General features: G+C 36.2%; 1 protein-coding gene across 5 annotated transcripts in view; it reads right to left on the reverse strand.

Moving 5' to 3' along the window:
• The window catches only part of LOC129283264 (F-actin-monooxygenase MICAL3-like), an 88,048-nt gene extending 87,515 nt beyond the window's left edge, over positions 1–533 (reverse strand). For all 5 annotated transcript variants that reach the window (XM_064113988.1, XM_064113989.1, XM_064113986.1 and 2 more), the window contains exon 1: positions 327–533. In XM_064113988.1, coding sequence (XP_063970058.1) covers positions 327–480 — 154 coding nt within the window. In that variant the 5' untranslated portion in view covers positions 481–533. The remainder of the gene's footprint in view (positions 1–326) is intronic.
• Positions 534–14,024: the final 13,491 nt, after the last annotated feature.

Here is a 14,024-nt window from a genome sequence, read left to right on the forward strand (position 1 = left end):
ATCATGTATAACATTGGCTGTGCATGTTTTGTTTTATATCATGTATAGCAACGCTTACTGATGTGATCAATGGATCCAGCACAGAAATTCCCAAAGAACTTCTTCCTCTCTTAGCTGTGCATGTTTTGTTTTTTAAAATCTATAACATTGGCTGTGCATGTTTTGTTTTATATCATGTATAGCAACGCTTACTGATGTGATCAATGGATCCAGCACAGAAATTCCCAAAGAACTTCTTCCTCTCTTAGCTGTGCATGTTTTGTTTTTTAAAATCTATAACATTGGCTGTGCATGTTTTGTTTTATATCATGTATAGCAACACTTACTGATGTGATCAATGGATCCAGCACAGAACTTGCCAAAGAACTTCTTCGCTCCAAGATTCCTTAGGTCCGTAATGAGGAACGGCCAGAGATGGAGAACATTATTCCTTGAGAAGCTCAGTCGTTTCTCTACCATGACGACCTTTGCCCCCAGCATAGCGCACTCTATAGCTGTACGTAGTCCACATGGTCCTGCTCCTATAATGAAGACCTGTGGAATGATGGAAGAGGAGAAGGGAAAATAATAAAAGGAAAGGTGAATGCAATAGGGATCATGGAGGGGGGAATTATTTGGGGTTGGGGTTATTTTACCCCAAAATGCCATGAAGAGCCCTAGAATTCCAATAGGCTCCAATTTAAACTGTAATACAATGTAGTAAAAATGAAGGCTGCTGAGCTAAAAAAAAAAAAGGTAGCCACAAAAAGTTTTCATAAATTTTTCGCCTGGTTTCGTGTTTTTAGAAATATACAGGCAAGTCAACAAAAATGTAATCTTTTAGATCCACAGAAACATGTACTTGTCAAATCTACGAGAACTTTCGTAGGGATTTTTCCAAGGTTGCAGGTATTTTCGCAGTGTGAAAGCAAGCTAAGAGAACTTTCTTAGCATGAAGTGGGCACTGGTGCCGTGGGTGACTTATTCCTGCGCCTTGATTTCTTATCAGACCGTCCTGCACATGCTTGTAACTTGGAGAACTTTTCCTGAAGAGCATGTTTTGGACGTGAGAATAATTATTGGGTATTTTTTAGCCTGAAAAAGTTCTCATAATTGAATGGGGATTCTAAACAAGCAGACTCTTGGCCCTTGCTCAAAGAGTTGGTTGTGATAGATTGATGTTAAATTGCAACCGATATATAAATTTGGTTACATGTAGTTAAAATTTTCAGATCAATCACAAATTGACTGAGTAATTGCAATTTGAGCTTGATCACGGGTCCTGCAGTGTGAGTGAACTCGGTTTATTTCACTTTCTACTCAAATTTGTGTGTACAATGTATTCCATACCACAGGGGATTCTTTATAGAGAGAAAGGGCTAAGTAATTAAATGCATGCTTCTATCATTATCATAAGGGCATACCTTAAACAGGAAGGTTAAGCTAAACTCAGCACTTGCACTTTCTTACTGCTCTCAGCCATGCATTAATGCATGAAAGTGAAGGTCAATGTACCAATAATATCACATCTCCTGCTGGGTTTAGTGGAGCATGTGAACAGACCCTCTATGCATGTAACACCAGTAGGGCATGTTCATACTTAACATAAATTTGTAATATTTCCATCTACGTTTGACTTCAAATGATGTATCAATTTAACTTCTTAGATTCATCTCTTTATTTCACTTATTTGTTTACGTATCGAGTGACTAGCACTCAGAAAACAATAACTTGTATCAGGGCTTTGGCCTATTATTAGACCTGTGCAATATCAAACTGACTCTGATAACTCAGTGCATTTCATTAAAACATGTAACTTTCACATGTGTGAACAGGGATCACCAGTCCTGATATTAATAAATGTATTTTTATAGATCATAATCCGGCAGAATCGGATTTTAAAATAATCCATCAGAGTTTAGGTGTGCATTTAAAAGACGTTTACTTGTAATTCTACAAATATTGGTAGCAGATATTTGCTTGAGCGTTTTTGAAAAAGTGACTGAAATGCAAAAAAAGGTCGCTTGAACACAGTCTTTAATAGTGACACACTGCACTCCATGGTTCATCAATGGTGTCTACAAGGGACGCACGAGAAAAAAAAAGTAATGTGAGGAAATTACATTTGGACACATTCACCCCAAGGGAGAAGATTGATGATTGCACATTCATTACTGGTTGAAATCAATGATTTCCCTTGCTTATAAAAACAACTGAGATTGCCATTCATTCTCCTATCTTGGCTGTGCAATGCAAACATGTATGCATACACCCAGTAGGCCTTCATGTACATAGAGAGAGGCCTGTACATCCACTTTGCATTACAGGACATTTCTGGCTTCGAGGGGGATTTCATTATAGGAATTAAATTTTCAGTAACATTTCACTCCACTGTAAAATCATTTAAGACGCTTTCTAGAGGAATTATCGCATACATTCGTAATTCCAAAGCTTCGTTATTCCGAAGGTTCGGATATTCCGACGGTTCGTTATTCCGAAGTTTCGTATTTCCGAAGATTCATAATTCCTAAGGTTCGTTAGTCCGAAAACGAAATGAGGTTCGTATTTCCGAAGGTTCCTTAGTCCGAAAACGAAATGATTAACGAACCTTATTTCGTTTTTGGACTAACGAACCTTCGGAACAAAGAACCTTATTTCGTTTTCGGGTTAACGAACCTTCGGAACAACGAACCTTACTTCGTTTTCGGATTAACGAACCTTCGGAATAACGCCACAAATGTTCGGATTAACGAACCCTTTTACGTTTTCGGATTAACGAACATCGAGGTATAGGCAATTTACGTGTTTCGGAATTACGAACCTTCGGAATAAAGAACCTTCGGAATTACGAAGTGTAACCGGAATTATAAGCTGAAAAAAGCAAATCCTCTATCTTAAATTGTTAATAGTATAACCCCTCCCCTAGCCCCTTCCATTCCTGTAGCCAATTATTCTTCATTCCTAGAGAAAGTTGCACAATCCATCTTGCTTTACCATCTTCTTATGTAGTTGTTTTTTTTCCTGCATTTGATTTGTTTTGTTATGTTTTTCCTTATGTTTTCGTTTTGTTTAATTTGTGACTCTGCTTATAGTAGGAGTGGGCTATACATGGGTCAAAAATACTTTTTTTGTAATTTCAATATGACAACAGTTTTTTTTTATTCCTTGTAATGTATCTCAACATGAAATGACAATATTTTTTGTCTCGGGTCCGAGAAAAAAGTGTGCCGGGCCAAAATCCAAAATGGCCGCCAAAACCCCCCAAAATCACAGTTTTGACCACAACTTTTTTATTTGGTGGTCAATTTCTCTGGTTTTTGGTGTCTATTCATATGTTTTGGGGGGCAGGCAATTTGTTTTTCCTATAATTAGTACTTTTAAACCATTATTTGTAGAGTTAAAAGGTAATTATACCTAAATTTTCCCATTTTTGTAGCCTTTTTTCAGCCAAAAAGTAGGTTTTATCATCCTGGGGTTCTGGGATATTAGATGGTACGAGGTCAACAATAGCAAGCAGCTTCATATAGCTATATTGCTTTCATTCCTCCACTTTGGGTTTTACGGATATTTGTGAAATATATCTAATTAAAGTATACACACAAAGAAAATTCACGAAAGTGATGATTATAGACAAATTATATATGAATGGAAAGGTCTTGTCTTTTTATACACAAATATGTCACTAAAAAGTCTTATCGATGTCGTGGAAATGCAAGAAATGAAATTATTAGAGACCATTCTAAGCCCCCCAGCCGCCCCCCAGACCGACAGTTCACGCAGTGAAAACAGTCGAGAATAATGACGTCACACAATAATCGAGCTCATCATCCCTCTGTGCATAATACACTGAATCACCTTACTGACCTCTTCAATATCTTCCGAATTTACCGTTTTCTTCATGTAATGTGACATCCGAATTCTGTTTTCGACAACTTCAGACTATAAGGGAACCAGAACTGTGTTATTTTGCCTGTTTTTTATTGAATTGTGAACTGGAAAGATCGATTTTGTCCACTCGACAGTCTTCGTTGTGTTGCTCTACTAACTATTGAAAAACTCCAAGCTGCACGGTCCCATTCACTTGCTCCCGATGCATGTTGCAGGCTACGCTGTTTGATCCAGTCAAAAGTCAAGGTAAGCATGTTTGGAAACTGTACTTGTTCTGACGATGCATTCAGGTCAGATGACAGATACAGATCTGATATAAGTTTAGAATCATGCATTTTGGCATAACTACTATTAAAATTAAAAAGTTTTTATTTTAGAAATAATGTTTTTGTACAATTCCACCCAAGGCAAGGGTTCATTACATGCCGCCACGCACAGAAAAATCTAGACCAAAAGCTTCAGTCTCTGTATTTTGGTTGTTCCGCTGAACTGCGTTGGCTCCACTCACCATACATAGACTGAAGAGGAGGGGGGCCCCTACCTACAGCCAACGTATAGTGAACTAGCGTTTTATAGATCGCGATTTAAAACTGTTTTTTAGGCAAAATTGACATTTTCATGGTTTCCATTATCAGGGTAATATAAATAAATTAAGTATTTGCATACCTTGGGCCGGAGTTATTGAAAAAAATCCTCTGGATGATTGAGAAATCTGTCATCTAAGACATTTTCACCTGACCTGACGGTTTTCCTTGCAAGTTGCCATCTTGAATGACGTCATTATCGTTATTAACTTTTTCATGTCTCGATTTATCGCGATTATAACTAGTATCGTTTATCTTCGTGTAGTGTATCGTATCGTATTAGATCAATTAGATTTAGGAGGTGCCGTGGCCGAGTGGTCTAAGGCGCCTGGCTATACATGAAAAAGTCCGGGGTACGATCCCCGGCCGCGGCACCTATGCCCGTCAGCAAAGCATTTAATCTTCAATGCTCTTTTATCCTGCTTTCAAATAAATGTAAATGCTATATGCATTATTGGTAACTAGGTGTGCACTTGTTTAAAAAAAAAAAAAAAAAAAAAAAAAAAGATTGATTGACGATATGATTTACTACACACAACAAAATAATGCACCTGGTTTCTTAATGGCAATAGATTTTGAAAAAGCGTTTGATTCGGTCTCGCACATCTTTTTGCAAAACGTTTTACGTTCTTTTGGCTTCGGGTCCTCATTTTGCAGCTGGATCAAAACATTATACAAAAATGCCCTGAGTTGCGTATTTAATGGGGGTATATCGACAGGATACTTTAGTGTTGAAAGAGGTGTGAGACATGGGGATCCCCTCTCTCCTTATTTGTTTATACTTTGTATCGAGGTCCTTTCTAATACCATTCGTAAAGATAAATCCATCCACGGAATCAGCTTTGGTAATGTAGAAGTCAAACAAGCGCTCTATGCGGATGATATGACACTTTTTGTGAGGGACTCCCAATCTATTGATAGAATCGGAAAAATATTTGGAGATTTTGCTAAGATTTCAGGCTTAAAAATGAATAAAGAAAACACATTTATATTAGCGTTGGGTCCTCTTTCTACAAAAGATATTAAAGTTCCATTGGGTAAATTAGTTGAAACTATCAAAATATTAGGAATAACTTTATCATTAGATGTAGAAATTCAGGAAAATGTTAATTACAAATAGATTCTAAGTAAAATAAAAAAAATTATTTATATGGTGGAAGCAAAGAGACTTTCTGAAAATGGGTTTAGATGGAAATGAAATAGATAAAGTTTATAAAGTTTTTGAAAATATTCCAGCAACATGGAAACACCTATTGAAGAAAAAAGACAATTGTGAAGACACTGGTCTAAATCTAGAATTTATATTTAATGGTAAGATTAACAGTTTACCAAACGTGACATCTAATAAAATATACAAGGCACTTTTAAGTATTAAATTGGAAAAATCGTATGCGTTTGATAATATAAGACATATAATTTCTCCGAAAAAGATATATGTGCTATATTTTCAAGACCCAGAAAATGTACTCTAAGCAGTAGGCTTAGAGAGTTTCAATTAAAAATGCTTTATGAGTTAATATACACGAAGAAATATTTACATTTATTCAAAATTTTCTCAGATAGTGAATGTTCATTTTGTGGGAATACTGAAGAAACTTACGAGCATCTGTTTTTCTCATGTGAAAAGACGAGAGACTTATGGATAGATTGCGGTAACTTATTCAATATGTATGAAATAAAAAATGCCAGGTGGGTGGATATACACATTGGTGTTAAGCATGCTAATATAGGGAAGGAACAAATAATTAATCACATTATTCTTTTAATAAAATATCTGATCTTTGTTTACAGCAGGACTAAAAAGACCACCAAGTCCCAACGAAATTAGAGAGAAGATATTAGAAAATGAACGTGAAGAGAAAATTTTAGCAGTAACAAGGGGTAAATCATCAAACCATATAAGGAAATGGGAACATTTCCTTACAAGAGTATAGAGGCGACAGAGCTCACGAGATTATGTTCGTTCATTATGGTGTTTTCTTATTTCAGACGGAACGCGGCATCATATGCAAGGGTGTACGAAAAATGTTTGAGGGTGTGAAGTGTGGGGGTTTGTGGAGGGAAGGGGGGGGGGGCAAGGAGGGGGCAGGTGCAACGCATATACTTTTATAAGTTTTTTCTCTGATATTTGTTTGTTAAACTCATCTGGTAGTGGTACGATGCAGTCTGAGAATATTATTTCATGATGTGCATAATGTATACTAGTTTAAGAAATTTATTTGAATTATTATTTACAATTGTTACTTTGTTAACTGCATTGTATGAAATTTGATTTGAGAGAAAAACAATAAAACATCTTTAAAAAAAAGTATATTGCCATGTAGGTGTGCTGATTGCTGGTGGTAATTTTATTTGATTCATTAATTCATTTTAGTAATTATGTCTGACTACTGGTGTTGTAATTGTGACCGTAATTTGACTAATCATCCTAATAAAAGAAGAACTTTGAATGCAAAAATGGATCACCGTGATTACACCACTGCTGACGCTGTCGAATCATTAGGAATTAAAGTGACACCCGATCAAAAATAATAAATCCAAATTAAAGAAAATTAGTAGAATCAATGTTTACTTGGGGAGGAAGGTGAAGGTGACCAGCTATGCTTCGCCATTTCTTCGAAAGAAACGAAGACGACTGACAAGCCCACAAGCACAGACACCCCTTCAAAAAAAAGATGTGACGACACAAACACAGCCAGAAAAACGGCGGGTAAGTTTCTCTTTAAATCACACATTTCGAGACTTGATTGTCCATAGACACATTAAACTACATTTTACCGAGCCCAAAATGAAGAGATAAGACAATAATCTGTCAAATGATAAAAATAGAAAATCAAATTAACCACAAGAAAAAAAAATCAACTTGACCAGTTGGACCAGTAACTCTGGAAATTGGAGTATTGGTTTATCGGTCTGGTAATACTGTTCTAGTTACAAATAATACTGCTCCAGTCATTGGTATTGAATAGGCCTATAGTAACTGGGATTTTAAACTGGTCTTAATTATACTGGAGTCTGTTACTGATGTTTTGGCTTAGTGGTTGGTATCCAACTGAGTGAACTCAATTGGTCTTACTGGTAGTCCCTATTGGTCTTATCGGCTGTTCATTTGGTCTTCCTGGCGTAACAGGCGCCGGGGGGGGGGGGGGGGGGGGGAGCTGCCCCGGCCCTGGCGGATTTCACCGAGAAAAGGGCGAAAAGAGAAAAAGGTAAAATGAAGAAAAGAAAACGAGGAAAGAGGCCGGGGTGGGAGGAATGGGAAAGGTGAAAAAGCAAAGGAAAATGACAACAATAAAGAAAGAAAGAATTAGAACATGCGAGAAAGTATAGGCCTTAACATGTCTTTAGCAGGAGACTCAGTGGCATGGACAAGAATGGTGGACAATGAGAGAAATCCACAAAAAGAGATACGAAATGAAGGTATATAGAGACAAAGGTTGAATTTGAAAATTAGAATATGAAGAAAAGGAACAAGAAAAAAGTCAATAACACGACAAAGCTGCCGCGGATTGAAAAAAACGAAGGGAAAGAAAGTGTATGAAAGTGAGGTAAAACACGTGCTCAACAGTGGCGTAACTACGGGGGGGCATGGGGGGCACGTGCCCCCCACCCCCATCGGCTGGCCAAAAAAAAGAAGGGGGAAAAGTAGAAAAAGAAGGAGAAAAAAAGGAGAGGCGTAGTAGAGGAAGAAGAAACTAGTGCATATTCTATTATATTAAGTTATATATATATATATATATATATATATATATATATATTATATTATAATATATTATATTACATAAATATTTTTTTCATAACTCTAATTATGAAACATATTTTGCTAAGGGCCTATGACATTGTGTTCATCATTCCTGGTGCTCGTAATTTCTGTTTGATGAAATATATAATCATGTTGTACTAAAAAATTCCGTTTTCAAGTCAATATACACCATATACATGTATTTCCTTGCACTTCGAGTTATTGTTTTATGTAGTGACATGCCTCTCACTCATGACTACTTAAAAGAAACTGCCCCTTTTTTTAAGTCTGAATATAAAATATTCCCAGTTAGTGCTTACGTTCGCATCAATGGACTGGTGAGATATGTCTGCTCTTCATGAATTCCTGAAAACAGTCCTTAAAATTTTCCCTTTACTGGTCTGAAAACTCTATCAGAAATTTTCAGCTCGCGCTTCGCGCTCGCATAATTTAGTAAGTGAAATACGTATGGCCTTAGTGAATTTTTACAAACAAGCCTAAGAATGCCCCTCTTCAGGTCTGAATTTCAAAAATCTCAGCTCGCGCTTCGCGCTCGCATTATTTAATCAGTGAGATACATATCTGTTTAATGAAACAGTCCTTAAAATGCTTCTATTACGTCAGTACCTGGCAATTGAGCGCGCTTCGCGAATGACTGGAACTGGTCATGACCAATTGGGAATTCAATTTCAAACAAGAAATTTTATCAACCCGACCAGTTTACTATAACATTTATCTGAAAAATATTATTCTTTTATCTCTTAACCATAGTGATAATATATATAATGAAAATAATGACAATGATGATGATGATGATAATAATGAAATAATAATAATCATAATAACGATGATAATGAAATATTACTACTACAAATATTTTCAGCAGCTTCTTTTTGCCACAAATATTAATACTTACAACGATAATATTTAAAAACCACAATGATTTTAGCGATAATGATAATTATATAATAATAGTAAATAATAGTGATGATAATTTTATCTTTAAAAACCAGCAAGCGCTACGCGCTCGCGTTATATGATTACCGAGGTAGAGTGTACGTATCCTTTTCATGAATTCAAATAAGGAGCAGATCGTATAATATCGAAAGCAATATCGATATCACATTCGTGATTGTTGACGCCCTCTCCGTTCGTTTGTAAATATTTCATAGTTTGGCTGCCATATTGACCTTTTTTATCGTGTTCAACCCAATTAAACATCGGTAAAGTATAATTTTTCATGCCTTTTCATCTATATCGTTTAAAGTATTTTGTTAACAAAATATCCAGTTTTAAAAGTTTGTTGGTTATACATCCTTAGATTGTAAATTCGATGTGTAAAATTACATCAAACTTTGGACTGTGAATTGACAAAAGGGTGGGAATGAGAACACATGCGAGCCCACACGTATACCCTACCGTCGGTTAATGGGGATTATAGTAAAATGTCAGAAATTGTTGAATAAATCCCCAGAAACGACGGTTATTCCTGTCTAAGAAAAATCAAGCCATAGAAGTCGTGCGTTGTGGACCCAAGAAGTGAGATCCCAGACGCCTCCAGGCTAAGCACGCGCGACCCACTAGTTAGAAATCCACTGCCAAACGCGGTTCGTGGTGCGGGGTTAGTATACTTAATACGTGTGAGTGGCACAATTCCAGCAGATTTTTTCTTCAGATTTCTAAAACTGGTCAGGACTCAGGCAGGCAATTGAATTATTTAGGAGCACTGAGTGGTATGGACCATGGCTGAAAATCTGCTGTTTCAGAGGAATGTTTAAGTTTTTATTATACACAGAATTATATCACCATGATGCCGATGTCATGAAGCCAGACAAATTTTCAGCAGTGATTACCCTGATTCCTGGCCAAAATCACTCACACGTATTGCGAGGTTAGTATTAGTATACTACTAGTACGTATTGCGAGGTTAGTATTAGTATACTAACCACGAACCGCGTTTGGCAGTGGATTTCTAACTAGTGGGTCGCGCGTGCTGGGATCTCACTTCTTGGGTCCACGACTTCTATTGCTTGAATTTTCTGTGCGCGGCGGCATGTAATGAACCCTTGGGTGGGCCAAAATTAGAGTCTGGTGTTTCTTTCTGATTAGAGTGTTGCTGCATATATGTATGCGTAATGCCTTCAACAATGAAGATAAATGCAATCTTTGTAATGACACAGAGACTCAGAGAGCACCGTACCTCAAGTGATGTTCGTGTAGTCTCCACTTCACTACTGGAGTACTGCTACAGCCTACACTACGCTACACACTTACCCGGGTAGGTGTGGCGTACATGTACGGTAGTGTAGCGGTAGTGAAGTGGAGTGGGGCCTACACAAACATCACTTGAGGTAGAGCACCAGTGTTCTGAGTGGAACTTTTCAGGTGTCTAAACCTACTATCATTTGTTGTTGACCGGGAATTACATGCCACCGCACGTCATCAATCATCACGATAATTAAATTCATACTTTGATTTGATTATTTAAACTATTTCTTTTTTTCTCTCTTCTACACACAGATCTGCACAATTGCTAACTCTGGTGACTTCTGGTCTCTGCTTGCTACCTCAATCTGGGAGATTCCATCATGTCCTTTTACTATGATTTGGATATAGCCATTTTTTTCTTCACTCTTTCCAGGACCTACGGTTTGCAAGTTGTGGAATGATAATGATACAAAAGAAAAAATTTCTTTATCAATCTTGGAAACAATTTTGAGCACAGTTTTGGAGAGAACTAAGAAATTTTACTCGGACAGGAATACAGCTTGTCAAAAATAATAACACACAATTTAAAACGAAAGAACAATTTTAATGTTACTAGGGCATTTTGCGAGAAATGTTATACTCAATCACACGTCCCAAATCAAGGGAAAGTCCTTTGATTAAACATGTAGTTGAATTGCGATTGCAACTCGACCTTATTACGCTTGAATTTGAATTTAAGACTTACGCTTGATTTGCAATTGAACATAAGTTTCTTGCAGTGCCCCATAATTATGTTTTGTTATCAGATATTTAACGTGCTGATTTTTCTCGAAAGGTATAATATATTTGTCCTTTTAAACGGTATTTGAATATGGGTACGCCTTTTATTTGTTTTCCACAATATTTATTGCATGTATGAACAGAAGTGAAATATTTATTGTGAAGCACTGTGAATGTTGTGTGATGGTTCATCATCAGACTGAAAGCCTGGTGGATGTGAGGAAGTGGCCTGGATGAAAGAAAAGTGAACATGTGTCCAATTACTGATTTGCATATTCTAAGACAATTTTGTTTCTGGATAAATTTTGCTATGCATTCCCTACATTAAGAGTAAAGGAGAAGTCCACGCAATCAAAAATTTATTTGAATTTAAAGAAAAATAACAAGATATTGCAGGAAATTTCATAAAAACTTTGATTCAAATTTATATAATTACTATTTTAACAGTTCCGTAAATATAACCTATTGTGATCAGATGAAGAGTTTCCTATCGTCAAATCTGCAAAGAATAAAAAACAAAATGCCACAAAAAATAGAAACGAATGTGATGTGAGTGACAACTCTAATTTGCATATCATTGTTTTGTGTATATGACTGTTTTGAGTAAAAACAACAAGGGAAATCACTCTATTCAAATAATTTTTAGTTGATGTGGACTTGACTTTTAACTCTACCCCTCCCATCCCAAATAAGAGTAGAAATAATCTAATCAAGAACTTGAAAATCAAAAGCAGCAATTAAGAAGCAAGATTTGATAAATACAGGTCTGAATAGAATTTCACAAGAAAATAAAAAGAGAAAAAAAAGATGGGTAGGGACGGGGAAGGAATAAAAAAAAAATACCCAGAAAAAAAAAATCCGAGTTTCGAACCAGGGTCCTCGCACATGACAAAACAATGGCCAACGCATTTGGCCACAGACCATCGCCCTAACAGGAAGGCATTTTTAAGATATATGAAAGAAAGTCCGCTCGCCGCTGTTTCCTAATAATGCTTCGGCAATTCAACTGCAATTTCAGTCATTTCGCGATGGATATTGCCGTGTTTTTTTTGTGATTCCTGACTTTGCTACTTAATGAAATTTCATAATTTTTGTTCAGTCATAAAGAAGAATGTCTATGCTTTATATTGACTATAACATTAATGTGACGCAAGTGTGATTTCTACGTGAAAATATGCTTTGTTTATTCACCTATATTTCTTGAAAAAAAAAAAAAAATTCTAAGCTAAATATCGGTCACCAAAATACGTTAAATGTGCACTTTTTTTCACTGTTCAGTAAATTCAAACTTTTATATATATAACAAGACCAATCTTAAGAGGAATAAACAATTCTAAGAGCAAAAAACGCTGATTGGAAAGATTGTCTCCAATGGGCTGCTGTCAGCTCAGCTGCTCACTGCTCATTGTGTGACGTCACTCAGCTGGAGCTCGCAAGAGGACCGGTGGAAGGCAGAAATATGGCATGAAAATAAATCATTTTTGAGAGCTGATTTCTGCAATCTCTGATCACTATTTTGAAAAGTGAAGTTATATATCTGATTAGTAATACTTCCCCTTTACAATGATGACCACATAAAGTCATTATAAAATACTTTTGATTCTTTGGATGTATACTTTAAATAAAAAAATGTCAATTATCCATTGGGGCTATACAGTATACATATGTACAATGTACTGTACATACACACTGCACTGCATAAATGCATTGGCCACCATGACAGATAACAAGGCTTGTATAAACTATAGTGTCATAGAAATGAGCTCTCAGGTTTAGAATTAGATGCCTCAGAAATTGAAGATATGTTTTGTCTCAGAAATTGAGGACATGTTTTGTCAAATATGCTAATTCAGGGGGCGGAGAGAGGTAATTTACATTGTAGCTATTCTGGGCCCCGTTGCATAAAAATTTACCATTATGTTAACTTAACTTAATGGTAACTTGTATGCAATCCTTTATTCTGATTGGCTGTTGATCAGCGTTACCATGATACTAGTAGTTACCTGACCCCATAAACATAGGCCAGTTAGAAACCAGAACCAGGTTAAATAAAGCCTCCAAATGAAGAAGATATGGCTAAAAATGTGATGTACGTATATATACATGGATGTGATATTTACATGTAAGTGTAATTTACATTGCTGGTTTCACCATGTACATCAGCTGACAAGAAATCAAATTCACAATCTAATTCTAAACCTTTGAAGCTCATTTCTATGACACTATAGTTTATATACAGGCCTTGTCATATGCCATGGTGGTCAATGCATGGATATATGCAGTGTAGTATGTACAGTGCATTGTACACCGTATAGCCCCTATGGATAAATGACATTTTCTTTTATTTGAAATGATATATTTCACAAATATCCGTAAAACCCAAAGTGGAGGAATAAAAGCAATATAGCTACATGTACACGATGCTGCTTGCTATTGTTGACCTCGTACCATCTAATATCCCAGAACCCCAGGATGATAAAACCCACTTTTTGGCTGAAAAAAGGCTACAAAAATTGGAAAATTTAGGTATAATTACCTTTTAACTCTACAAATAATGGTTTAAAAGTACTAATTATAGGAAAAACAAATTACCTGCCCCCCAAAACATATAAATAGACACCAAAACCAGAGAAAATGACCACCAAATAAAAAAGTTGTGGCCAAAACTGTGATTTTGGGGGGTTTTGGCGGCCATTTTGGATTTTGGCCCGGCACACTTTTTTCTCGGACCCGAGACAAAAAATATTGTCATTTCATGTTGAGATAAGGTAAAAGGAACACAAAAAAACTGTTCCCACAGTAAAACCAAAAATCACCCATTTATAGCCAACTCCTACTTATAG

The sequence above is a fragment of the Lytechinus pictus genome, chromosome 19, assembly GCF_037042905.1.
Source record: "Lytechinus pictus isolate F3 Inbred chromosome 19, Lp3.0, whole genome shotgun sequence".
Classification (NCBI taxonomy): domain Eukaryota; kingdom Metazoa; phylum Echinodermata; class Echinoidea; order Temnopleuroida; family Toxopneustidae; genus Lytechinus; species Lytechinus pictus.